The 27,937-nt window shown below is 41.5% G+C and overlaps 2 protein-coding genes across 16 annotated transcripts in view; one reads left to right on the forward strand and one right to left on the reverse strand.

The window, feature by feature from the left end:
- Positions 1 to 27,937, forward strand: part of LOC105355350 (NACHT, LRR and PYD domains-containing protein 12-like) — a 249,628-nt gene that overhangs the window by 105,595 nt on the left and 116,096 nt on the right. For 3 of the 10 annotated variants that reach the window (XM_078933992.1, XM_078933988.1, XM_078933991.1), the window contains 3 exons: positions 12,093 to 12,269; positions 13,306 to 13,479; positions 13,796 to 14,409. The exons of the other annotated variants lie outside the window; for them this stretch is intronic. In XM_078933992.1, coding sequence (XP_078790118.1) covers positions 12,093 to 12,269; positions 13,306 to 13,479; positions 13,796 to 13,823 — 379 coding nt within the window. In that variant the 3' untranslated portion in view covers positions 13,824 to 14,409. Of the gene's footprint in view, positions 1 to 12,092; positions 12,270 to 13,305; positions 13,480 to 13,795; positions 14,410 to 27,937 lie in introns of those variants that run through there. 10 annotated transcript variants of the gene reach the window in all.
- LOC144987864 (uncharacterized) lies at positions 435 to 27,851 on the reverse strand. 6 transcript variants are annotated; one of them, XR_013651539.1, is made up of 4 exons: positions 27,434 to 27,851; positions 25,848 to 26,234; positions 16,520 to 16,631; positions 435 to 3,499 (listed from the first exon to the last, which is right to left on the reverse strand). XR_013651539.1 is itself a non-coding variant. In XM_078937538.1 (4 exons), the coding sequence occupies exons 1-4, from the start codon at positions 27,582 to 27,584 to the stop codon at positions 3,074 to 3,076; spliced, it is 1,053 nt and encodes a 350-aa protein (XP_078793664.1). In that variant the 5' UTR covers positions 27,585 to 27,851; the 3' UTR covers positions 435 to 3,073. The 6 variants fall into 6 exon arrangements, 2 of the variants coding, with proteins under 2 accessions (XP_078793664.1, XP_078793671.1); XR_013651537.1 differs by having other exon boundaries at positions 435 to 14,151; XM_078937538.1 differs by having other exon boundaries at positions 16,520 to 16,608.

Genomic DNA, 27,937 nt, shown 5'->3' on the forward strand with positions numbered 1-27,937 from the left:
AATAGCAGCTATGTAATCCATCCATCCATCCATCCATCCATCCATCCAACCATCCATCCATTCTCTTCTTCTCATCCTGGTGTGGCAGCAGTCTAACCAAAGATGTCCCAACTATCCTCTCCTTGGTTGTTTCCTCCAGCTCCTCTGTGGGCATTTTGAGGTCCATCCAGATCAGATGTTAATTGTCTCATTTCCGGGTAGAGAAGCAGTGTTTCTTCTCTGAGCTTCCTCTGGGTGACCAAGCTCCACCCCTTATCTCTAAAGGAGCGTCCAGCCACCCTTTGGAGGAAGCTGATTTCTGACGCTTGTACACAAGACCACAATCTTTACATCATGATGTAGAGCTCATGACCACAAATGAGTGTTGGATCAAAGACCAAACACTAAATGAGGCGCTTTGATTTCTGGGTGTGGCCAAAGAATTAAATGCGAAATGTAGAAAGATTTAGTTTATTACACTTCTCTCAGAGATCAGGACGTAAAAGAAAAGGAGGGAAGAAGAGAGGGATGTTAGAGAGAGGGGGAGGGGGAGGAAGGTGATTATAGACGGGAAACCATGAAGCAGCGTAAAGCAACAAGTAGTTAACATTAAAGCAGATGGTTAGGTTCAGATGTAATACAAATCTAGAAGGGGCGAGGCCTGTCAACAAAAACACTCAAACATTACCAACATATCTGTTGGCTCCAAAAATTTTCACATATAAACATGTCAAAATGTACAAAATACAACTAACACACACTTATATACTTATCAGACAAACACACGTGAAACATGTCATTCAGTCACGCAAACTATTTGTGCAAATGTGAGCCAACACCTGTGCTCCAGTGAGTGTTTATGTTCTTCTAAGGTGGATGATGGAATGTAAAGAGTGTCCAGTCATCCCCACACCAAGCCATACCAAGAGCAGCAGCAAGAACCCCCCCCCCCATATTTAGCATAATAAGCATATTAAACAATGTGTTTTTCAGAGTCAGTTGACAGAGCTGATCGCAATGCTAGTGCTTTTAGCTACATTAGCATAACTAGCATAATTAGCATCTTAAGCAAAGTGTTTTTCTGAGTGACTTGATGCTGATGCTTGGCGGCCATTTTGTGGCAAATTCTGATATTTGCATTTTAACATATGGTAAAATGAATTTTTTTCCAGCGATTTTCACAAAATGTCACCCATATGTTGCTAGCACAAGTCTGGAGCTCTGGAGTTTCCTCGACCTTTGACCTTGAGAAAAGGCCGTCATCTTGAATTTAAGAAGAAAAAGCACCATTACTACCAGATACAAACATAAGCTTGTGGCTGGGATTTTTATAGATCATCTTGTAACCTTTTAGGCATCGATGGCAAGCTACTGTGAAAAAAAATGTTGCAATCAGAAATTGTAGTTTTTGAACGGTGTGCATGTGGCAAGCTAGCAAAAGTGTTGTACTGTTGTAACTCTTGTGTTTTTCAATCGAATTCGAATACTGTGCAATTTTAATGTGCGCATCCATGTCTGGAACTGAACATATTGAAAAACACTGGATATGGCCATATAAGGAATGAGGGCATGGTTAGTAAAATACCTCTGTTGCTAAAGACATCCGTCAGAGTTTACTTTTTCCACTATAGTATAACTGGCATGGTTGGCATAATTAGCATCTTAAGCAATGTCTTTTTCTGAGTCAGTTGATAATGCCGATTGCAATGCTAGCGCTTTTAGCCACAATAGCATAACCAGTATAGTTTGCATAATTGGCATCTTAAGCAATGTGTGTTTCTGAGTCAGTTCATGATGTCGATCGCTATGCTAGCACTTTTAGCCACAATAGCATAACCAGTATAGTTTGCATAATTGGCATCTTAAGCAATGTGTGTTTCTGAGTCAGTTCATGATGTCGATCGCTATGCTAGCACTTTTACCCACATTAGCACAACTAGCATGTTTAGCATATTTAGCATAGGCATCTTTGACCTGCCTTGATCAAAGGTGGGAAGTGGGGGCGCGGCAGTGGTACGCAGAGGCGGGCGGACGGGGTGGGTAGTCTGTTTCATGGAACATTGCTTGCGGCTTTATTATGGCCCGCAGCAGCAGTCAGTAACTGCAAGGACAATATTGTTTTCATACTTGGAATGATTTCTGCGCCTTTCAGCGAAAATGTGATCAGCTGCATACTCAAAAAGTCAACAAATTGTGCACACACTACATCACGGCGAGCGATCCCGTTAAAAAAATTAATGGGCTGAAAATCATGTATGGGGCCGAAAAAAAATTACTTCAAAATAAAGTTACGAAACCAAAACACAAGTGTTGGGGAAATCCCAAGAACGTTTTGAAATCATTATGGAACGGCCACACAACCTACGGCTTGGCGGCCATTTTGTGGTGAACTCTGACAGTTGGCAATTTGTGTTTTTCCACAATATGGGAAAACAACACTTTTGTTTAAGAGATTTTCACAAAATTGGATACATTTGCTGCCCGCTCCAGTCTACTAACACCTCAGAAGGATTTACATTTTCTTTAAAAAGCCCCTTTAGCGCCATATACAAACGTAAACTTGTCCTAGGCATTTTTAATGATTGTCTCGTAACTTCTCAGGCATCCATAGCAAGGTGCTGTTGACAAAATGTTGGAATTAGAATTTGTAGATTTTGAACGGTGTGTGCGTGGGTGAATTCGCAACCATTGCAATTTTAGCTAGCTCGCATATTTTTTATCAGAAAGTCATGAAAAGGAAATAAGCAATTTCCTGGCCCATGCTGAACAAAACAATTTTACACACGACAAGATCGATTAAGGAATGTTGGCGTGGTAAGCAAAAAATTGTCGCAAATAAACGTGCTGACTGCAAAAATGAAAAAATTTAAACTTTTTTTTCTTTTTTTTGAGAAGTGACTAACAAAACCAATATAACTTTGAAGGTGATATCCAAACAAAGTTTCGAAATCATTACATGATGGCAACACGACCTATGGTTTAGCTGCCATTTTGTGCCTAAATCTGCGATTTCGTGATTTTCGCATTTTTACACAATATGGAAAAATGCTTTTTTTGCCCCCAGCAATTTTTACGAAATTTGACGCATATGTCGCTAGCATAAGTTTACAATGACCTCTGGAGTTTCCTTGCACTTTGACGTTGTAAAAAGGCTGCTATCCTGAATTTTCAAAAAAGGCACTTTTGTCATGATCCGAACTAGGTAGACCCAGATGCTGCAACCCGGAAGGAAGAGGCGGGTGAAAGGTAAGTAATCGGCTTTTATTTTGAAAAGGCCGGCGGAACCAGGAGGGGGATGTGGCGTGGAGCTTGACGAGGAGTCTTCGGCCCGGGGTGAGCACGTGCGTTTCTCGGAAGCGAAACAGGAGTTCTTGACGGTGGCGTGGCTGGAGTTCTTGGCGGTGGCGTGGCTGGAGTTCTTGACGGTGGCGTGGCTGGAGGTTTTGAGGAGCGTAGAGGATTTCATCTTCTGCTCGAGATGGATGTAGACTCGGGTTACTCTCGTGGAGAAACGGCAAACCTGAAGCACAGCAAAACAAGGTAAGCAAGGCAAAGCTTGGCATAGGGGGCCAGACGTGGCATGAGGTGAGGTAAGCACCATCAGGGTTAACGAACTGGCGAAGAAAGCTTGAGGTGGATCTCCTTAAATAGCAGGTGTGTACGTAAGGTGAGTAGTAACAGCTGCGAGTCGTGAGCAGAGCTGGGAGGGGGAGGAGCCTGACAGGCCACCATGACAACTTTAGGACAAAAATTTGCTCCAGTACCAAATTTTACAATTTTTTTGCGATCGTCCTGTTGGTTCAAGCTACTATGGAACAAATTTTGGAATTAGAACTTGTAGATTTTAAACGGCGTGCACATGGCGAGTTCGCAGATGTGGCACACTGCTATAACTTTTGTTGTTCAATGCAATACTGTAAAAATTGATTGCATGCATCCATGGCTGGAACTGCACATAATGAAAACACTGGATATAGACATATAAGGAATGTGGGCATGGTTAGCAATAAACCTCTGTTGCTAAGGACATAGAAAAGTTTACTTTGACCCGATTCATCTGAAACTAATGTTGATCTGTTCGTCATCTCAAGGTGACAAAAACATAAAATAGTTTCTATGGAAATAAAATTAACAGAAAAGCCGCCATTTTGATGAAAGGGGATTTTCAATCAACATATGACATGTAGCTCTTATCAATGGAGTAATGTGTTTTTCTGAGTCAGTTGATGATGCTAGCACTTTTAGATACATTAACCTGCTTGGATGGTGAGGTGAAAGACTACCGAGCAGGAAGCCAGGGTTCGATTTCCAGAGGTGAATGAACAATGGTAATGGGCAATTGATAATGGCAATTACCATTTCAATGGAATGATAGCGAGGGCCGTTGGGCAATACCCTTAACGCCCGAGCGCAAACTACGTAGCGTGGAGATCTGCTCGGACTCTTCAAATTTTAATTTCACGTTCCCTGTTGTAACCTAAAGTTATTTTCCCTCATAAATTGTGTCTGACAACATTTATTTTTAATTTTTATAAAGACATGTTGCCACAATCCGCTTGTTATTCCAGTTTAAGTTGAGCCGTGGCTGAAGATGTTGTTAGCATGGCTAAATGTTTTTCTTCCGGTATCGTTCTGCCAATAATAAAGCACTGGGCACATGGATTAATAAAACTATAAGCGAACATGCATTTAATAATAATAATAACAATTAAAGCCGCAAGCGGCGTTGTATTGGCCCCCCTTCCACTCCTAACTCCACGCACCACCTCCGCGCCATTGCTGCCCGCCTCTACATAGCACAACCGCCCACCTTATATCAAGGCTTCTCAAAGCTGCATCTGCTAATTATGCTAACAATACAGATTAAGCTAATGTTGCTAAAAGTGCTAGCATTGCGATCAGACTCAAGTTTGTCAGAAAAACACATTGCTTAAAATGCTAATTATTCTAACAATTCTAACTATGCTAATGTGGCTAAAAATGCTAGCATAACGATCAGCATCATTAACCCTCTCAGAAAAACACATTGCTTAAAATGCTAATTATGCTAACTTTGCTAGATGTAAAGAAACTGGATTCTCTAGAAAGGACTGTATTAAATGGTAGGTTCGTACCCCGTCAGTTTCTTGCACACAGAAACAAATAAACAATAACTCAGAGACAGCTACTTATCTTTTTGTAGGTTTACTCCGCACAAAAAGCAAAAATTTGTATGCAGGGTTACAGACAGATGAGCAGGGTTGTTGCATCAGAGTCCGAACAAAGGAACTCAGAAATAGGCTTGGTATATATACCTTGCATTTGCATATTCAGAACCTGATTCGATGGATCATGGTGTGAAAAACCAACTCACAGACTGTTGGAGGCTAGATGTTCGAAGGTCAGAGAACCTAAAGTGTCAGATCTCTCTAAGGTTATCACAGACATTTGCCAGAACGCATACACCAGAACACGCAAAGATGAAAGGGGAGGATGTTAAAGGAATGTTGCGAGACAAGAGTTTTGTTTGTGCTCTGTCTTCGAATGTAATATAATTTTGAGATGATAATACATAATGAATCAAGTTTAAGCCATTAATGTGATAAAAAGTAAAAGTTAGTGTAATAAAATGTAAAAGGGAGTTTCTAACTATTCTTTTTCTAGCTATGCTAATGTGGCTAAATGATGCTAGCATAGCGATCAGCATCATCAACTGACTCAGAAAAATACATTGTTGAAGATGCTGTAGGAAAGAAGAAATCTGTCGCTTTGAGATTTCTACCATGCGTGTTCTTAAGTCGGGAGAATGACTTGAAAATGCGAACGGAATAAAATTAAGAGTTTGTATTTATTTATTTATTTCAACAAAGAGCTTCAATACAAAATAAAACAGATCATCTGGGTTCCCAAATCCAAAGCCTGCAAAACGTAAGAAATTACAATCTGAATTACATGAGGCTGTCTGAGAACAAAGCTTCTTCCAAAGCATGGCCCTTTTAAGATGTGGTCCGAGTCCTTCCTCCTGAAAACATAATGGCGGCCGAATCTCCGCCTCTGGTCGCCAGAGATTGGCTGACAGAGGAGCCTGCCTACTTCCTTCAGTCCATACTTGGAATCACAGCATCTGGTCTCTGGGGAGCCATTTCACAGATGGACATGGTACATTCCGTACCATGGGGTCCAACACAGGTGGCAGGATCTTTCACCAAAGGCAGTCAGTCATAAAGCTTTGTTCTTCACAGGAGAGCGGGCGCCAGAGGTTCCCATACATTGAATCAGCCCCAGAGATGATTAATATTTATGGTTCATGTCAGACCTACAGCCCAGCTGTCATGGTTTGAGTTTTGTGTCTTGGTTTTAGTTCTTGTTCTGTCTTGTTTGTTTCTGTTTCCTGTTTTATTTTGAAAGGGTTTCTGTCTTGTCTTGTTTCTTGAGTTTTACTTCCTTTGGTCCCCATCTGCCCTGATCGTTTTCACCTGTGTCTTGTCTGCCCTGTCTGTATTTAAGTCTTGTCTCTGCCTTCCTCCTGTGCGGGTCCATTTACCCTTGTCATGGTGTTCATGTCTCCATGGATACGTTCACACTGCAGGCTGAAACGACCCAATTCCGAATTTTTTGCCCCTAAGCGGCCCAATTCCTATCTTTTCATGACAGTCTGAATGACACAGATCCGATCTTTTCAATTGCGACCCAGGCCCCGTGGATTTGCCGTCCTGATTCCGAATTGTAGCCGTTCTTTTCAATTGCGACCGCCGTCTGACCGGCCAGGCGACTTGATTCCGAACTGTACGTCATCGACACGCAACAAACGTCATCATTTTGCGTTGAAGTAGGCGGGAACGAGAACGTAAACATTAACCATGGTGGACGATGCTGCTGAGATCAGTCAGTGGAAGTGAAAGGAGGTCACTGATTGGATTAATATTTGGGCTGATCGCTCTTTTCAAGCCAAACTCCAGGGCTCTTATCGCAACTGGGCGGTTTTTGAAAAAAAAATTCCAGATAAATGGCAGAGCGTGGTGTTGAACCTTTCCCGCGATAACTTTTTTTTCTTTCTCCCCTTTCCACCGTGCTCAGAAGCGCGGGGGGGCCGAGGCGATCCTCCTCCTCCTCCCTGTTCTGATCCTTAGATTCTCCAGAACGGGTTAATAAAGAGTCCATAGCATTTATTTTGGGGGAAACCTTCTTTTATTACCGTCCTCCGTAACACACAACATGAATGCGCGCCCACACTGCCCCCCCCCTATTCTCTATCGCGGCACGCGCTTGCACACACACACGCCCCAACACATACACATTCCTCTTCCACTACAGTGGGTACAGACGATCCCGACTCCAATGCCTTCTTAAAATGAAAGATCGTAATTGTGCTGCTCCTTTGTGAAAATAAATTTAATATTACAAAAAGAGCTCCGCTTTTGACAACACTGTTGTTGACATCCATTGTTAACGTTGGCTCCGCAAACAACAAGTGACGTCGTTCACCGTTGAGTATTCTTCTGGCTTCTGCGCATGCGGGTCTCGTTTGGGTCGTGTTACGGTCACACTGCAGATCACAAAAGTTCGGATTTACTTGGAAATGTGAACGGTCTAGCAAACAATTCGGATTTTTTGAAAAAATCCGAATTGTGCATTAAGCCCTGCAGTGTGAACGTAGCCCATGTTTCTAGTCACGCTCACGTTACATGTTTCTAGCCACGCCACAGTAAGTTTTGTTTGGTTTTTGTCATCCTGCTCTGCAGCGCTTTTTGTTTTTGTGTATTAAAACCCACTAGTCCCTGATCCTCTTGCCTCCGCCTCTGCATCTGGGTCCTACCGGCTCTCTAGCCAACCCCTCACCGTGACACCAGCCTTCCAAATGGCCTTAGAAGTGTCCCTGCAGGGGGGTAAGGTTGGAGCTGAAATCAAAACCTTCTCACATATGCAACTTAAGGAAGCTTCTTCAAAGTTCAAAGGACAGAAACAACACACACTAATAAAACTAAACTTCAGTGAGACAGAAAAACAAAATAAAATGAAGACAACAAATATATATTCCTTCAATGCTAATAATGCTAACTATGCTAGTTATTCTAATATTGTTAAAAGTGCTAGCATAGCGATCAGCATCAGTGACTGACTCAGAAAAGCACATTGTTGAAGATGCTATTTATGCTAATATAGCTAAAAGTGCTAGCTTAGCGATCAGTATTATTGACCGACTCCGAAAAACACATTGCTCCATTGGTGAGAGCTTCGTCTCATAAGTTGACAAAACATGAGTTGACAAAAAACCCCCCACTTTTTTCAAAATGGCGGCTTTTGTGTTGATTTTATCTCCATAGCAACCATTTTATGTTTTGGTTGCCTTTTGACGATGAACAGATCGAAATAATTTTCAGACAAATCTGATAAAGTAAACTTTTTATTGTCCTTAGCAAGAGCTGTTTTTTGCAAACATCACCAACATTCCATTTTCATTATGTTCAGTTCCAGCCTTGAATGCTTGCATTAAAATGTCACAGTATTCCATTGAGAAACAAAAAAGAGAGTTATAACAGTGCGCCACATTTACACGCCTTTCAAAATCTTCTAATCCGAACTTCTAATTCCAACATTTTGTCTAATGTAGCTTGCCATTGATGCCCGAGAAGTTTTGAGACGATCAATGAAAATCCCAACGACAAGTTTACGTTTGTATCCAGTAGTAAAGGTGTTTTTATAAAATATTCAAAATGGCGGCCGTTTGACTTATGCTAGCGAGATATGCGTCAAATTTAGTCAAAATCGCAAAAATAAAAGTTGACTTTTCCATACTGTGTAAAAACGCAAAACTCATTGATTTTGGCACAAAATGTCCGCCAAGCCGTAGGTCGTGTGGACATCCCTTAATGATTTTAAAACTTACTTGGGATATCCCCAACACGTGTGTTTTGTTTGGGTTTCGTAACTGTATTTTGAAGTAAATTTTTTTGGGCCCCACACGTGATTTTCGGCCCATTCATTTTTTTGACGGGATCGCTCGCCGTGATGTCATCGTCTTCGGGGGGGTGACGTTGACTTTGTGGAAATATTTCAATTTTAATTTTCAATTTATCCATGGTGTGTGCACATTTTGGTGACTTTTCAAGTACGCGGCGGGGGTCACATTTTTGCTGAAAGGCGCCCAAATCGTTCCAACTGTGAAAACATTATGGTCCTTGCAGTCACTGACTGCTGCTGCGGGCCATAATAATAAAGGCACGTTTAGAAGACAATCTCGCTTTATGTCAGAGCTCTGTTTGTTTACAACACAATTCACAAAATTTTCTTCTATGGTAGTATCATAATTTGTCCAGACCAATCACTAACTGACCTCATCGGAGCAACGTACAGCCAATCACATAATGTGATGTCAGCATTAGTCCGAGGACCCCGAACGAAAGTTCCAGGCCAAACGGTTATGGTACCTACACGGGCTGTTTTGCGTAGAGGTGGGCGTGGAAGGCGGGTTTCGGCTGCAGGCCATTCAACGCTGCTTCCGGCTTTAATTTCACAGTTTTTATGCCTTCAGTATGACTACAATTAAGGTAAATTAAAATAACACATGAAAAAATCTAGTGTAAGTACATAAAACTAGATAAAATAGGTTTAATAAATAAATAAATGTAGTAAAAAAGTAGCTGAAAGCCAGGTTAAAAAGATGGGTCTTGAGCCTTTTCTTAAAAGCATTAATGCTCTCTGCGGCTCTCAGGTCCTCTGGCAGACTGTCACATAAACAGTGGCCATAGTGTTGAAAAGATGCCTCTCCATAGGTTTTGGTTTTTACAGCTGGAATGGTTAGAAGACAGTGCCAGAGGATCTCTGGGTCCACGAGGGTTCATATTTTACTAAAAGATTAGATAAATAAGAAGGTGCAATACCATTAAGACATTTAAAAAACTGTTAAAAGTATCTTAAAATCAACCCTGAAGCATATGTGGAGCCAATGTAGGGATTTTAAAAGTGGGGTGATGTGAGACTGACTATTGGTCTTGGTGAAACTCGTGCAGCAGACTTTTGGAGAAGCTGAAGGTTCTTAATGTTGGTTTTTGGAAGAACAGCAAGCAGGGCGTTACAGTAATCAATTTTATTCATGATAAAAGCATGCACTAGCATCTCCATATTAGCAAGAGAGAGTAGTGGGCAAACCCTAGACAGATTTCTAAGATGATAAAAAACAGTTTTAACTACCTGTTTTATATGTGGGATAAAAGTTAGCTTAGAGTCGAAAATAACACCCATGTTTCTGACTTTTTCTGAATGACTTGTGTTGACAAATGTCTGAAAGCTCCTTTAGCTTCAGAAACTGTCTGTTCAAAGAGAGAAACAGTCTTCTCTAAAATTTCAGTTTGAATTGTCCAAGACATTCACTGATCACACTGTCAGTTGGTGCCTTGAGCTTGATACATTCATGCATCTTGGATGTTTCATCCTGGAAAGTGACATCCACGCTCACTAGTACTCTGCCTCCTTCCTTGTGGCTAATGTACAGTCTTAGGATGCTGGATTTTGGATGGAACGCTCCATGTTTGGTGGATATGTATGTCTTCCACTGTGATGTTTATTGAATCTGTTCAGGGAGGTTGCTATGTTCTATTCTCAGAGAGACCAGCCACTGGGCATTACTGTTATGTGCTGTCTCTTTCTCCCATATACTTTTCCAGTACTGTCCAGTTTCTAGCCTTGGTGGGTGTGCTCTGCTGTTTTGACCCTGCCACTGAGCGTAGACTTTTCGCAGGTTGAGTTGCAAACAGCCTCTTTATTCGTCTAGCTTCATTGTCTCTTGTGTACCTCTTTAGGCGGCTGCTCAAGGCCAGGAGCCTTTGTTTGGCAGTTTGCAGTGCTTCAGGTATTGGGCATCTGGCTGCATCTCTTAGGTACTTGTTTTTTAATGCACCTCTTTGAGCCTCTGTCAGCTTACACACATCTCTCCAAGCTGCCTTGACTCTAGCCTCCAACCGTTGCTTCCATGGTGGGTATTGTTTTCTCCCATGGTTGCTCTTGTAGCCAAGCATCTCAAGAATCACTGATGTTAAAGTGTAAACAAGTTCATTATTTGTTGTGGCAGGTATTGCCAAAAATGTTTCATTCACACTTTCCAGGAGACTTTCAGGTGGTACACCACTTAATCGTCATTGGTGTCTGGGTTGCCTGGTGTTCATTCTAGACGTGATCTTGTTATTGGCGGTGTGTTCCCAAGTTCAGGTTGGAAGCATGGTATAACCTCTTCTCTGACCTGGTGTTCTTGGACTTCTGTGATGTTGCTTTTGTTTCGTACCACTTCAATTTCAAGTTGTGATAGGAGTTACCATTTGTAGATGTTGAGCTAATAGTTGCTTGACAGTTAGCTCTGTTTGTGAGTTTCAAAGCATCCATTCACTCCATAATCTCTGCATGTAACCTCTCTAGTAGTTACATACAGAAATCTTATTCTCAAATCTAGTCCATTTCCATCTGGTTCCCCAGCACCTGATGCAGATCTTGTTTTTTTTTCTCCTGACTTTGCCAACGCATCTCTGTAAGATCAAGAATATCAGTTAACTCTGAATCTGTCTCCTGCAAAAAGGACTGAAACTGCTGGTAATTTTTTTCACCATACATAGCTGTTGCGCCATCAGTTGTTAATATAAGTCCCTTTTGTATTTGAAGCTGAACTTTGTTGTTTTAGCCTCTCTGATGGGTGAAGGGGTGTGGCAGAAAAAGAGGAAAAGGGGAGGCCAGATGGAAATATAAGGTCAAGGGATAAGATGCGTGTCATTCGTAAATTCTTTGCGTTGTTGCTCGTACACACATCACATGGCATGCACATAACTGTTCACATGTCTTAAGCATATTTGTGCAAATTTACAGTATTTAATAATAATTCAATTAAAAATTCATTCAGTTCAATCTGCATTTCTACCATTAATTTTGAAAATGTATTTGGTAATTAAAAATTCATAAGGATAAATGAAATCTCAATTCTTCGTCTGTCTTAATCTAATTTTAAAATAATCCAAGAGAATTTACTGAACAGTGAAAATGTCATCTGTCAGTCTGTCTTCAGGGCGGGTCCCACCTGACTGAATGTTCCCAAATTCCTGGACCTCCAGCTGCATCACTGCTCCTGAACACACTTTTCTGTTTGATTTCAGCTTTGCGAGATGCAGTTTGTCAGAGATCAGCTGTAAAGTTCTGGGCTCAGCTCTGAAGAAAAACCCGTCCAATCTGACACAACTGGACCTGAGCTGGAACAAGAACCTGCAGGATTCAGGAGTTCTTCATCTGTGTGGTTTTCTGGAGAGTCCAGACTGCAGACTGCAGACTCTGAGGTAAGACTTCATGTTTCAGTTGTCTTCAGATCAATCTGATGACAAAGTTGTGTTGACCCACAGTGAGCAGAAATGTCCAGATTCTGATCTGCAGCAGCATCTTCCTGCAGCTGCTTGTTCTCTTCAAAGATCTGCAGAAGAACTTCTTCTTTTCTTCCTGCAGCTGCTTGTTTCAAAGCTGTCTGTTGACATTTGTGCTCCACAAAGTTCTGCTTACAGCCATCAGCTCTTCTTTGTGTCTTTGCTCCAACAGACTCCTTTAAAGTGCGTGCAGAAGAAGCAGCCGTGAACGCTCACATGCACTCTGAGTCCTGCTGTGTTTCAGCAGATGCAGCTGAGAGTCCAGCGGCTGATGTTTGTGAGCAGACAGTGACAGAGTCATGCTGCAGCTGGATGCTGCTCTGACAGACACATCCTCCACAAACATCCTCACCTTTTCATCCACAAACATCATCACATCATCCATCAAAGCTCCCAGCAGCTTCTGACTCTTCATTCAGAGCTGAAGTCATGGATCAGGGATCAATGTCCAACTTTTGCTGCTGACTCTTCCTCATCACTTCCTTCTTCTCTCTGCTTTGATCTGATGGAGCTGAAAGTCTCTGCTTGAAGGGCTGCAGCAGAGAAGGACTGGAAGATCATCTCCTGAAAACTGGGATGAAGACTTTCCAGCATCATGCTGCTGAAATTCTCCCATGATTCAGTGCTGTTTGGAGAAGAGCTGAGCAGAAAGAGGAAGTGGACTTTTTCTGCTGTTGCTGCAGAAACATCAGTTGGTTTGGATGCAGCCACAGGCTGATGTTTGACTTTCACACATCTGGACTTCTTTCCTGAAGCAGCTGCATGTTGTCCTGAATGTTCCTGAATGTTCTTCTTCTCTGCTTCTGCTGGACTCTTCTGATCTGCTGCTGTTGCTTCACATCTTTGGACTTTTTCTAAACTTTCTGATCTTCTTCAGCTCTGAACTCTTTAGAAGAAGTGAAGGATGAAAAAAAGGAACTTTGTCTTTAAACTCAACTCTTTGTTCTGGATTCAGGTTGTGGAGATGCAGTTTGTCAAAGATCAGCTGTGCTGCTCTGGTCTCAGCTCTGAAGTCCAACCCGTCCCACCTGACAGAACTGGACGTGAGCTACAACAACCTTCAGTCTTCAGATGTTCAGCAGCTCCAGGATCTGGTGGAGAGTCCAAACTCCAAACTGCAGACTCTGTGGTCAGTAGAGGGTTGGAGTCAGTCCAGCTGCTTCCAGATGTTTTGTCCTGAAGTTTGTCTGAGAGCAAAGATGCAGAGTTTCCTGTGAAGCTGCAGCTTCTCAGTGAACCTCTGAGGAGAATGATGACAGGCTTCAGGACAACAGTCAGCCAATCAGAGCAGCAGAAGCTCCAACAGGTGAAGATGACAGGAAGCTGCTGCTCTGAACAGGACTGAAGCTCCTGCTGCTCTTTCTGCTGCTGTGCTGCATCACTGACTGACAGACCAGGATCAGGAGACACTCCTTCATCTCTGTCTTTTTACTTTCTCTCTGCAGGTGGGAGGATGAAGGCTGGTTGGACTGATGTTCCTCCTGGAGCAGCAGCAGCAGCAGCGGCAGCAGCAGCTGGCTTACAGAGATGTTGTGACTGGACGGTGTTCCTGGGAGGTGGAGAGCAGAGTGATGGAGGAATCAGAGGAAGTGGAGATGAGTGTCAGAGCTGCAGCATGAAGTGATCTGAGATCAGCTCCACTGTCTCTCTCAGCATCAGGTGGACAGTTATTGTGCTGCAGCTCCCCCAGTGGACTGATGGAGAACTGCACTTCATTTTCTCATTCTAACTTGGAGTGTTGATCTGAAACATGGGTTGGATTCAGATGTTCAGCAGCTCCAGGACCTGGAGAAAAACAGACCTGCAGACAAACAGAATTTCTTGTATTTCATTACTTTGGTCTACATTTGATCTACATTTGATGAACAGATGTGAGTTTGTGATGGACCAATCAAGGATTAAATGAATCCTGGATCAGACAGAACATCTCTGTATTATATAGATCTATGTGTGGATCAGGGAAAAACAGAAGGTCAGGCGTTGGATTGGTCTCCCAGTTGAATCATTTTTCTGTCATCTCTGTTCTGTTAATGATAAAATATTGACTTATTCAGTTTGATATGGAGTTAATTCAGTCTCAATAATCAGAAATGCACACAACCTCTTTCACAAATACACACGCTCTGATTCACAACTGTAATTTTACGCAAATGTGGAATATTAATTTGGAAATGCACATGTTTTGTTTCACAAATGCACATGTGTTTCACAAATGCACAGGTGTTTCACACATGCACACTAAAGGTTTCACACATGCACAACAAGTGTTTCTCACAAATGTGCATGCCGTGTTTCAAAAAAACACAATACATTTTTCAGAAATGCACAATAGATGCTTTACAAACATCATTTTTAGGTACACTTGTAATATGAACTCACAGATCGTGCAAATTTTAGAATGTGCATCACAAACCGACTCTCATTTATGAATCTCGCCACATTTGTGTGAGATTTCTCTGTGGTGAACATTGAGACTCCCTTCATGGTGCAGGTCAACTAATGTCACCATTGGCTTATGAATCTGTCAATCAAACTCATCAGCAAAGCAGGCATGCTCGCTTTTAGCCAATCGAATTGGATTGGCGGGTTTGTGAATGCACATTCTTTTTTTTAAAGTTGCTCTGTCCAACAGCTGGGCAAACAGATGAGAGCTGAAGGCCTCTTGTGTTGCACGGCGTTGGTTTTGTAGATAATTGGAGCACGTTTTGGGGGAAGCCCGGTCTGACGCGGAGAGATGGCGTCCGTCCTACTCGGGACGGTGCCGCTCTTCTTTCTAGAAACTTTTCTGCTAGCTTTAGTCTGACAACCTGACAATCCAGAGACGAGACCCGGGCGCAGAGCAGCAGTGTAAAACGCTCCTCTGAGCCTCCCTTAGTGTAAGTGCTGGTGCAAAACCCATGCAGGGAAAGTCAAGCAGGTCCTAGCTTTAGCTTATGTGATGAAAGACAAGTAAAAGGAGCGCGTCATAGAAACCTTAAAGTGATAGACAGCAGTACTCACAAGCAGAACTATGATGTCATTAAATGTGGTTAATCAAACATTCGATCCATTTCCTCAGAACCTTATCTGACCGTTCTGTGTCTGAGTTTAAACACACAGTTCAGCCAGTACTTAATGATATTCTGAGAAAATACTCTGAGTCCAGCTCCCATAGCATCAGTCCTAGTATAAATGACCACTTTGTTAATGATGCCTTACAAGCCCTTAGGACTACACTCGATGTTGTTGCCCCCCTGAAACCTAAGTTCGTTAGACAAAACCGAGTAGCACCGTGGTTTAACGCTGAAACACGTTCTCTCAAACAAGAAACTGGTAGGTTGGAAAGAGAATGGCGTCACTCCGGTTCAGAGCAGTCTCTGAATACCTGGAAACATAGCCTATTAAATTATAAAAAAAAGCTCTGCGTAGAGCTAGAACCCAGTACTATTCAACCTTAATATCATCCATCCATCCATCCATCTTCCTCTGCTTATCCGGGACCGGGTCGCAGGGGGCAGCAGTCTAAGCAGAGATGCCCAGACTTCCCTCACCCCAGCCACTTCCTCCAGCTCCTCTGGGGGAACCCCGAGGCGTTCCCAGGCCAGCCGAGAGACGTAGTCTCTCCAGCATGTCCTGGGTCTTCCCCGGGGCCTCCGCCCAGTGGGACATCCCCGGAACACCTCTCCAGGGAGGCGTCTAGGAGGCATCGGGACTAGATGCCCAAGCCACCTCAACTGGCTCCTTTTGATGTGGAGGAGAAGCGGTTCTACTCCGAGCTCTCCGCGGGTGGCCGAGCTTCTCACCCTATCTCTAAGGGAGCGCCCCGCCACCTCACGGAGGAAGCTCATTCCTCATTTACACACTTGTACTCGGGACCTCGTTCTTTCGGTCATGACCCATAGCTCATGACCATAGGTGAGTATTGGAACCAAGATCGACCGGTAAATTGAGAGCTTTGCTTTTCGGCTCAGCTCTCTCTTCAGCACAACGGACCGATACAGCGACCGCATAACTACGGACGCCGTTCCAATCCACCTGTCGATCTCACGCTCCGCTCTTCCCTCACTCGTGAACAAGACCCCCAGATATTTAAACTCCTCCACCTGGGGTAAGGATATTCCACCCACCGAGAGATGGCAAGCTACCTTTCTCCGGTCAAGAAACATGGCCTCGGATTTAGCGGTGCTGACCTTCATCCCAGCCGCTTCACACTCGGCCGCAAACCGCCCCAATGCACGCTGGAGGTCCTGGCTCGATGAAGCCAACAGGACAACATCATCTGCAAAAAGCAGAGAGGAAATCCTGTGGATATAAGAGAATGGAAATAATCCAAGATTTCTTTTTAGCACCATTGTTAAATTAACTCGCAGTCAGAGCTCAGTAGAACTACTTGTTCCTGTTTCTCTCAGCTCTGATGATTTTCTTACATTTTTCGATAATAAAATCTCAAATATTAGACATAAGTTAAATCAAGTTATTCCCATTATCAGCCCAGATCAGGCTGAAGCAACAGAACTGAAGGCATCCATAGAACCAGCTGTAACATTAGACTTCTTCACTATTGTGGATCAAGCGGGAATAGCATCAATTGTTACGTCCTCCAAATCCTTAACTTGTTTGTTAGACCCAATTCCCACTAGACTTTTTAAAGAAACTTTTCCCCTAATTAATGATCCTATATTAACTATAATAAACACATCTCTGGAAACGGGTTACGTGCCACAGTCTTTTAAAGATGCAGTTGTTAAACCTCTTCTGAAAAAGCCCAGTTTGGATCCTAGCACCTTGGCCAACTATAAACCAATATCAAACCTCCCCTTTATTTCTAAAATCTTAGAAAGAGTTGTAGTTAAGCAGCTTTACTGCCACCTACAGGACAACAGCCACTTTGAAGACTTTCAGTCGGGGTTTAGACCTTACCACAGTACAGAAACTGCACTAGTTAGAGTCTCTAATGACTTGTTATTGGCCTCAGAAAAGGGACTACTTTCTATTCTGGTCCTGTTAGACCTCAGTGCAGCCTTTGACACTATCGACCACAGAATTTTACTCCATAGATTAGAGCAGGACATAGGGATCAGAGGATCTGCTCTCCAGTGGTTTAAATCCTATCCGATAGATATCAGTTCGTTAATGTAAATGGACATTCCTCTCAGTGCACTCGAGTTAACTAAGGAGTCCCACAGGGCTCAGTCTTAGGACCCATCCTGTTTATGCTTTATATGCTACCCTTAAGAAACACAATCAGGAAGCACAGCATTAATTTTCATTGTTATGCCGACGATACGCAGTTGTATTTATCCATGAAACTTGACCAGAATGACAACATAGAGAAACTGAATGCCTGCATCAGAGACATGAAGACCTGGATGACAATTAATTACCTCCTCCTGAACCCAGAAAAAACTCAGGTCATTATACTAGATCCTAAAAACCTCAGAGATGCTCTGTCTGATCAGATAGTCTCCCTGGAGGGTGTAAGTATAGCCCCCAATTCCACAGTAAGAAACCTTGAGGTTTTATTTGACCAGGATTTATCATTTAAGGTTCACATATCTCAGGCGTGTAGATAAGCATTTTTTCACTTACGGAATATTGCTAAGATCAGAAATATACTTTCTAAGAGTGATGCTGAAAAACTCATCCATGCATTTGTTACGTCTAGACTGGATTACTGTAACTCTTTGTTAGCAGCGTGTCCTAAGAGTTCCTTAAGAAGTCTCGGTAACGCTTTATAATAGGTGTCCTTAATAAACTATTTATAAGACATTAACAAGCACTTTTAATGTTGTAGTAAGCTGCTTATAAAGACATCTATTTCCAGTTGTAAATGTCTTACAACTGACTTACAAGTTCAAATAAGCTGCTTATAAACACATTAAAAGACTCATTAATAAACTATTTATAAGACATTAACAAGCACTAGAAATGTTGTATTAAGCTGCTTATAAACGCATTTATAAGCAGTTGTAAATGTCCTTGATAAACTATTCATAAGACATTAACAAGCACTAGTAATGTTGTATTAAGCTGCTTATAAACACATTTATTAATCCTTCATAAAATGCCTTACGAGATAATAACAGTGTTGTAATTAACAGTTTATTAAGTGTTTTGCAGCCCCCCAATCTAAAGCGTTATCAAATAGGGGTTCATGTTCACAAGCCATTTATAAACTGCTTGTATGGGATTAATAAATATATTAACAGGTCCCATGTTAAGTGGACTTACATTTTCTTAAGTCCAGCTATGACTTAACCTCAAGACTACACCACCTGGATGAATGAGAACCTTTACTGACAGTTTGAGTGTTTTGCAGCCTCCTAAAGTGTGGGCTATGTTTTGCCACAAACAAAAGCAAAGTACAGAATATGAGAAATGCCCTTTATAACATTAACCAAAGCAACAAAAAAATCACGTATTTGTATTGATATTATTAAAGAGATTCATGTCCTCCTCCAGCCTCATCCTTTCATGCATTCCTCTTTTGTGTAATTTGCAACTTAATTATTAAATATATTTTTACAAATCCTGTTCGGTTAAAAGTGTGCGTGTGTCCGCGCGCAGACAGACGGCCTGAAGCGCGCTCGTAAGAGGCGGGGCGGGGCGTTGCACACCCCCAACAACAGGTTAGATGACAGAGGCCATTAGGCGTCTCTACCTGGTGCCTTCACGGAGCTTCAGTACATAAGAATCCAACAGCCGCACAGCCTAACGTAGTCCGCTAATATATATTCATGAGATATTCATGGCAGCACTGATCCCGCGAGGGGGGGGGGGGGGTTGCCGCCCGCTCCCGCCCGCAGCACAATTCAAACCGCCCAATCCCGCGAGATTTGGGTAGTCCGGCGGGACCCGATCCCAATGCAGCCCTCTAGTCTGCTGCTCGCTATAGTAAGTTATCCACTTTGTCTGTCCCACAAGTCCGAAGCCGCATGAACACCCGCTCTGGAGCTGGAAGGGCGAAGTCGCCCGAGCTGAAGAAAAGCATGAAGAGGAAGCAAACATACGAAGCACGTCTCCCTGGTAAGCTACAAACAAATATGTCAAGTCCTGGCTTCGCTGAAGACCTAAAATAGCTGAATCGTGTTTTAATTATATTTTGTCAAATAACTCAGAATGGATCAGTCCATTAATATTTATTTTGTCTATGACGGTTATACGTAAGACAGACGTATTTTCACATTGGAGCGTTTAAACCAGTGGCGATTTCTTTAAGACTGCTTTAAGAAGCTCGGCTTCCCATATAACGTCACAAAAACTAATGGTAAAATATGTACTATTGTATTAACATTTCACTAACCCTAACCCTCCCATGCGGATTTTTCAAGTTCAGTCGAAATAAAAACTGCCGCAACCTATGTCTTCGATATTTGCTCGGCGAAATTTCTTGATTTTCATCATACATTGAACACAATTATACACCACATTCCTTGTTTCAGTTTTTGCAGAGTTTAATTTTAATTTAAGATCGTTCCAATCGCATTTCAGCTGCCCAGAGACATTCACTATCCGTTCTAAAGGTCCTGTGATGTCGGTCTTTTACTTCTTTCAACCAATCAGATTTTGAGATGGTGTCAGCACGCACTTCTAGCAGGCTAAGACAACGTCACGGTATTCGGACCTTTTGATTGGACATAAGTTTCAGGAAGTCACATGCAGCCTTGTCCAGTTTGACACAGAGCTGCGGAGCACTTTCTGATCTGTCCTAGTTAAAAACAGAGCTGACTGTAATGTACGCCATGGAGGATTTTTTAGGAAAATCTCCCACTTATCTTGACTTCCTTCATCAGAAAAATCTGAGTGAGATCGTGAAGCAGTCATACAGATTTGTGTGTTTGGCGCTGACCATCCCTTAAAAATTGTACCATAAGAATGTTACTTAATATTTGCAAAACATAAAATGTATTCTTCAAAATGTTGTTTTAATGTTGTCTACCAATCCCAAATAGTCTTTTAAATGATAAACTTTTATTTTTTTTCCCCCCAACAGATCTGGCTGAAGTGTCACTTACTGCCCAGCTTGTTACAAAACAACAGCAACAAGCCATCAAAAAGCTGACAGAAAAAATTCAGAGGCAGGAGGAGCTCATCAAAGAGCTGTCAGCAGAAAAAGATTTTCTGAAAGAACATCTAGGTATGTGCAAGCAACACCACATACTACAAGTAGTGTTGTTGCCTTTCCTTAATAAAAGTAGTAGCTTAAAAATTACACTGTGCTTTTGGGTTGCAACAATTATATTTTTGTTCTGCAGCTAAAGATCCTCCACAAGCCTCCACAAATGACATAATGCTGCATGGGAAACAACAAAAAACTTCCCAAGTTCAGTCAAGTTCATCTGCAAGTTCATCAAGCAGTTCTTTAGACTCGAGTGACTCTTCATGCAGCGATTCTTCATCTGACTCTTCGTCTGAGTCTTCATCTTCAGATGAAGAGAAGAAGAAGAAGAATGGAAAGAAGAAGAAAGGAACACCAAAAAAGAAGAAAAAAAGAGGCAAGAGTGGAAAGAAGAGACAAATTAAAGCCCGCAAACATGTCAGAAGAGGTAACTTCAAATTTTCAATTTTCTTAAGAAATAATTGCTCTGGTGTGTCCCCTTACAGACAGGTAATAACATAGATAGAAACCCAAATGTGACAGGTATAGATAGTTAACATGTAAAAATGATGAGATGTGTATTCCATTAAAGGGTAACACAACAGGACAGTTGGAGACTCCACTCCCAGCCCAGATTTAAAAAATGGGGGAAAAAAGTGGTGGGGCGAGGGTTGGTTACACTCACACTGCCTATTCTGTATGGGGAGTGATACTGACCTCAGCATGCCCAACAGTGGGGCTGCTTGCACAGCTGAGGGTTTGCAGAACCATGTCTGAGTGCTAAAATTAAGCTAACATCATAGCAAAGAATCCTGAGTGAAAGTTCATTCCAAATCCCATCACCAGGACAGAGTTTGCTGGATTAAATGACAATTACACTTAACAACTGTTGTCTAACTTCCACGTCCGACTGTTACACAATCTAAGATGGGCAGGGCTTTTATATGCTGGAGATGTAAAGTATGACACGAAACCTCTGAAATGACATGGGACATAGACATAAATAGACCAATCGTAAAATTCAACTTTAGTACCTTGTTTTAACCTCTATGGGCAGCACACAGACAGTTTTAGACCATAAAATCAGGAACATATATGTTTGACAATTAATATATGTCATGCAAACATGCAGAGTACACAATTTCAAAACATTGCTTGACCATCCTTTCTATGTTTCAGCACGTGTCCCAGATGAGGTGGTGGAGCGTTACAGAAAGGTCCTCAAGGCCTTCAACAAAGGACAAACATTAACTGCAGCATTCAGAAAAGTGGGAGTAGATCGGAACACCGTTGTGTGCAGTGCTGCGGTGGCAGAACTTGCCATTGCAGCCCCACAGAAGTACTCCGAGCTAAAACAGTTTCACAATCCCAAAAAGAAACTTAGCGACTTTACAAAAGCTTGCATCGACACAATTGATGCAAATTCACAAATTGAAGACACAATCGACACTTTCAAAAAACGTGGACAGTTACTGCCCCTTGGGAAGGGCAGATATTGATTTTTTTTTTTTTTTTTAAAGTTTGTTGAAAGTTTAAAATGTTATCCACAATGTTGTTGTGATGTGTTAGAGTTGATATATGTTTGTGGCTTTGGTTAATGTTATAAAGGGCATTTCTCATATTCTGTACTTTGCTTTTGTTTGTGGCAAAACATAGCCCACACTTTAGGAGGCTGCAAAACACTCAAACTGTCAGTAAAGGTTCTCATTCATCCAGGTGGTGTAGTCTTGAGGTTAAGTCATAGCTGGACTTAAGAAAATGTAAGTCCACTTAACATGGGACCTGTTAATATATTTATTAATCCCATACAAGCAGTTTATAAATGGCTTGTGAATATGAACCCCTATTTGATCACGCTTTAGATTGGGGGGCTGCAAAACACTTAATAAACTGTTAATTACAACACTGTTATTATCAAGTAAGGCATTTTATGAAGGATTAATAAATGTGTTTATAAGCAGCTTAATACAACATTACTAGTGCTTGTTAATGTCTTATGAATAGTTTATCAAAGACATTTACAACTGCTTATAAATGCATTTATAAGCAGCTTAATACAACATTTCTAGTGCTTGTTAATGTCTTATAAATAATTAATTATGAGTTTTTTAATGTGTTTATAAGCAGCTTATTTGAACTTGTAAGTCAGTTGTAAGACATTTACAACTGGTAATAGATGTCTTTATAAACAGCTTACTACAACATTAAAAGTGCTTGTTAATGTCTTATAAATAGTTTATTAAGGACACCTATTATAAAGCGTTACCAACTTCTTTGCTGCATTTTACATTGATTAACAGAATTACTTAAAAAACAAACTACAGTAAACACTTGTTTTTCGCAGGGGTTACGTTCCAAAAAGAACCCTTGATAGGCAAAATTCGTGAAGTAGAAACCTCTATTTTTTTAACAAGTATTATACAATTAAAAACTCTTTTATACATTGAAAAGAAAGAACAAACCATTTTACAGGATCAAGCATTTGTTTCACAAATAAAAGTACTTTAGAAAAGTTTTTTTTTCAACAAATAACTTCTGTACTGTACTGTCAAGTAATAATTTTAATCATCAATGTGAACAGAAGGCTTCAAATCGCGGAGATTAGCCCCACCCACTGCGACCCCAGAGTAATTGGATTAAACGGGAGAAAATTTAAAATTATTATGAAAAAAATACAAAGTACAGTGGGACAAATAGTGACTCAGGTGTATTTCACTGCTCTTCAGACTGAGCTGCTGCATCCTGACTCCGCTCTGCAATGTTTTCTTCTTTTGAAGCCCCCGGTGCAGGTGTGTTTGTTCGGGAGAAGAGCACAGTGATACGCAGTTGTTGTCGCTCTTTTTTCTATGGGTTTTACAGAAACTCAAAATTGCAAGAGAATTTGCATGTACGTAATGAAAATTTGGCAAGCTGATTTACGTACGTGTAAATATTAAACTGCAAAGTTATTGACACACAGGTAGAGAAGAAGCGGAGTGACTTTTTAGCCAATCAGAATGAAGAACAGAATGCAGGATGCAAATCCGTGAAGTAGCAAAACCGTGAAAAGTAAACCGCGTTATAGCGAGGGATCACTGTAATGAAATAGGGCTGGACAAAAATGATGGTACCCATAACTTAATAATTTGTTGCAGAACGTTTTGAGGCAATCACTGCAATTCAACGGTTTCTGTATTTGTCAATGAGCCTTCTGCACCTGTCCACAGGTATGTGGCCCACTCCTCATGAGCAAACTGCTCCAGTTGTCTCAGGTTTGACGGGTGTCTTCTCCAAATGGCATGTTTCAGCTCCTTCCACAGATGTTCAATGGGATTCAGATCTGGACTCATAGAAGGCCACTTCAGAATAGTCCAACGCTTTTCTCTGAGCCATTCTTGGGGGGTTTTGGCTGTGTGTTTTGGATCGTTGTCCTGTTGGAAGACACATGACCTGCGACTGAGACCAAGCTTTCTGACACTAAGCAGTACATTTCTATCCAGAATACCTTGATAATCTGGAGATTTCATTTTACCTGCACAACTTCAAGACACTCTGTGCCAGATGCAGCAATGCAGCCCCAAACCAGAACTGAGCCTCCTCCATGTTTCACAGTAAAGATAGTGTTCTTTTCCTTGTATGCTTTATTTTTGAGTCTACCAACATAGAGCTGATGTGCCTTACCAAAAAGCTCCAGTTTTGTCTCATCTGTCCAAAGGACATTTTCCCAGAAGCTTTGTGGCTTGTCAACATGCATTTTTGTTAAATTCCAGTCTGGCTTTTTTATGATTTCCTTTCAACAGTGGTGTCCTCCTTGGTCGTCTCCCATGAAGTCCACTCTGGCTCAAACAACCACGAATGGTGCGATCTGACACTGATGTACCTTGATCTAAGAGTTCACCTTTAATGTCTTTGGAGGTTGTTCTGGGATCTTTTGATACAGTTCCAACTATCCGTCTCCTCAATTTGTCATCAATTTTCCTCTTTCTGCCACGCCCAGGGAGGTTGGCTACTGTCCCGTGGGTCTTAAACTTCTGAATAATATCTGTCACTGTCGTCACAGGAACTTCAAGCTGCTTAGAGATGGTTTTCTAGCCTTTACCTTTACGATGTGTGTCTATAATTGTGTTTTTAATGTCCTGGGACAATTCTCTCCTTTGCTCTCTGTTGTCCATGTTCAGTGTGGTTCACACCTTTTCACCAAACAGCAACGTGACTATTTGTCTCCCTTTAAATAGGCAGACTGACCGATTATGGGTTTGAAAACAGCTATGATGTCAATTAAAGGACAACCCTGAGTTCATCATGACCCCCTGGACAATTAGTTCTCAGTCTTTTATGGAGGTACCATCATTTTTGTCCAGCCCTATTTCATTAGTTTGTTTTTTTAAATAATTCTGTTAATCAACAACTCAAAAGTAATGGCTGATTTTGATTATTTAAATTTCAATATATTTTAATTTATTGTCAATTTCTAACGTTTCAAGTCATTTCAGTGAGCATTGTGGATTTTCTTTCTTTAACTGAGCGGTACCAACAATTTTGTCCACCACTGTACACACACGCGCGGTTTCAGAAGCACACACACATCCTCATTCTACAACAGAAGTTTCCATCTCATGAGGAAATACGACAAATTTACTGCGTTCTAATTATTTATTTCTATTGTATTCATTTCCATTACAAGCTGCGTGCGTTCTTGAGTGCGCGACACGACCGCCTGCCGGAGGATTTTGTGTTGGAGGGGGGGGGGGGGGGGGGTTATTACTGTTCTCCTTCACTCTGTAACACCAAACATGAACGCGCACTGTTGGATTTCCATGAATATCACTACATGTTTTGTTTGGGAACCATTTTGTGCAGCGCAATGTTACGTGTCTGTTTAAACAAAGGCGGAGCCTCCTGCCCCGCCTTCTTCATGGGTGCCAGGCTTCATAGCTACCAGAAAGGTGACTAAGTGTCTGCAGTCTGTTTATTACTGGGCAATATATAATATTCTGAGAAGATGTCTGAACCAGAGAGCACAGGTGAAGCCTCACGTGCAGCTCCAGAGCGGTCCGCTGCAGAACATACACATAGTCAATCTACAACACCTATATAGTTCTTTGGTTAGATAGGTAGTAGTTAGTTATTACTGTTATTTGTTAATAAAGAATACAGCGTGGGGGGGGGGGGGGGCAGTTAACCGCGACACCGCTCCGCCTGCTGGTTCATCACAGTGGTGATCAAAGATCCCACACCGTCACAGCTCTAATCAGCAATCACAAATTATGATATAAATCAAGTCATACAATGCATGCAAGCTTTTTTCACAGTTTCATTATCATCATTTTGATATTTCTATTCTCTTTCTTGACTTCACTGGTAAACAGCATCACAACCTTCAAGGTTGATAATGATGAGTGAATTCAAACTAAATTATATGGTTTCTGAGTCACACTGACCTTCTGACATGTGAGAGCTTTCCACGCTTTGGACATGTCTTCTGTCTCTTCTCTTCCTCTGATTTCTGTTCAGTGGGTCTGTCTCTTCATCTGTAGTTGATGTAGATTCTTCATGTTGGTTTCCTTCTTCATCCTGACTTTTAGTTACATCAAAGCTCTGCTGATTGTTTAGATCTGCTTCACTGTTCTCATTTTCCTCATAAGTAGGAATCTCCATCAAGGTATCAGTCTCCTGCTTCAGATCAAGCTGATCTTCATCCTGGCTGATAGAGAGTTCCCCTGGTTCCTCTTTAATTTGTGGAGGTACTGGTTCATCTTCTTCCACTCTGAAGGTCCTCTGCTGATTGCAGAGATCTTCCTCTTCAGTCATCCAATACTGGGGGAGGACTGCAGAAACCAAAAACAACAAGGAGCCTTTTATACGTTTACAAGACTTTGGGGTTTTGTCAAGCACCAACAAAACTCAGTGAAGAAAATGCCTGAGGAGTCTGGAGGATTGGAAAAGACTGATTGAAATAAATATATACACCATTAAATTATTAAATAAATATGTCACTCATTATTTAAAATTGTCATTAAATAAATAAAATTGAAAATCAATAAATACATGTTTAAAAAAAATCAAATTTTGAGGAGTACATTAGTTTTTCATGACATATTTCAGGATTTTATGCACCAGTGTGAGCTGGAAGGGACAAATTGAAATAAATGTATTGAATATGAAATAAATGAATGTGTCATTACTTCTTTACAATTTGAAATAAATAATCAAAAATGTCATTAAATGTGTCAATATTTATTTAAAATTCAATTTTAAATTATTAGTTTGCATTTATGTTGCATTTATAAGTTATTCTATATTCTATTCTATTTCTTAATTTGACATTGACAGTTTAAAGGTGAACTTTCTTTAAGCCTTATTGTTGAACTCTTTTCTCTTTTCTTTGCCTTGTGCAATAAGAGGAGAGGAGAATTTAAAACTTTGTCCTTCCAGTTTTTTCTTCTGGTTCTAGAGATGGAAAGTGCTCATTCCACTGGTGACAGAAACAAACACACAGTAGTGTCTGATAAGGACACGTCAATGAACACTCATGGGATCTATGTGACACACATTACTGGCATTTGCACTTATGGCGCACAGTCGGGACTTGAAGACTATTGGGTGTAGTTCCACCAGCACAAGCAGCTGTTCCTAGATGCTACTTGTGTGCACTGGAATCTGTACACAAGTGGCATCTGGACATTTGTGGACAGATGTACACAACTGGACACTCTGGACAGTCCAGCTGACAGGCTGTAGGTAATGACCAAGTCCAGAGTGTGTCCTCTGTTGTGAGCAGCTGTGAGACATTTTTGAAATCTGTGCTGCTCAGAAGATTGAAAAACTCAGTCATGACGTCATCAATGTTGACAACATGTCAATCAAAATCACCAATGATTGAAATCCTATAACGCATGTGAAGTGATGATAAAAATTGAGAAAAATATTTAATAAGGCAGGAGGGGGGTGGTCTGTTGTACACAGTGGCAGTTAAGAAAAGCAGGAAGCTCAAAGGGCTTCTCTCTCTTTGTAGAAGTGAGCATACCTATGTGGTGGAGCTGAATCTGCGGGTTCCAGCTCATATCATTATCCAGCAGTCTGCGCTGACGACAGAGCTCCTCCTCGTTCTGGACGCTGGTTCCTTCAGCAGCAGAAAGTTGTTCTCTGACAGAACCTTCCTGAGGTTCTGAAGACATGGTTACTTCTCCGATCTTCAGCTCCAACTCCCACAAACACCGCCGTCCTCTTCACTGCAGCTCCGATCGATCATCTGCTAGTCTCACAATCACAGCAATCCACGTTGTCTTTCCGTTCAACACTTCTTCACTCATTTACGACACTTTGGAAAATGCTGAGAGTTCCCACACGAACCACGTATCGTCCTTTCTGTCCAAAAACCTCAAAAACATATTGACAAAACACCACCGTCCTCCCAGTCACTGCTAGCTTTCCTAGCTCCTCGGTTTGTTTACTTCCGGTTCACTTGCAGAAACTTTATTTAAAAACAAGTATAAATTGCTTAACTGGATCTAATATGGCTCAAATTGCT

This window comes from Oryzias latipes, chromosome 2 (assembly GCF_053564925.1).
Source record: "Oryzias latipes strain Hd-rR chromosome 2, Olatipes_Hd-rR_3.1".
NCBI classification, from domain to species: Eukaryota; Metazoa; Chordata; class Actinopteri; order Beloniformes; family Adrianichthyidae; genus Oryzias; species Oryzias latipes.

What these genes read in the sequence shown, in the direction of transcription:
- LOC144987864 (XM_078937538.1), bottom strand. Translation starts at nt 27,584, where the DNA reads ATGTCTTCAGAACCTCAGGAAGGTTCTGTCAGAGAACAACTTTCTGCT. An exon ending in GATTCAGCTCCACCACATAG is followed by an intron (nt 26,235 to 27,433) that starts GTATGCTCACTT and finishes TGGTTTCTGCAG; the next exon opens with TCCTCCCCCAGTATTGGATG. An exon ending in AAGCTCTCACATGTCAGAAG is followed by an intron (nt 16,609 to 25,847) that starts GTCAGTGTGACT and finishes TGCTTTTTGCAG; the next exon opens with ATGATGTTGTCCTGTTGGCT.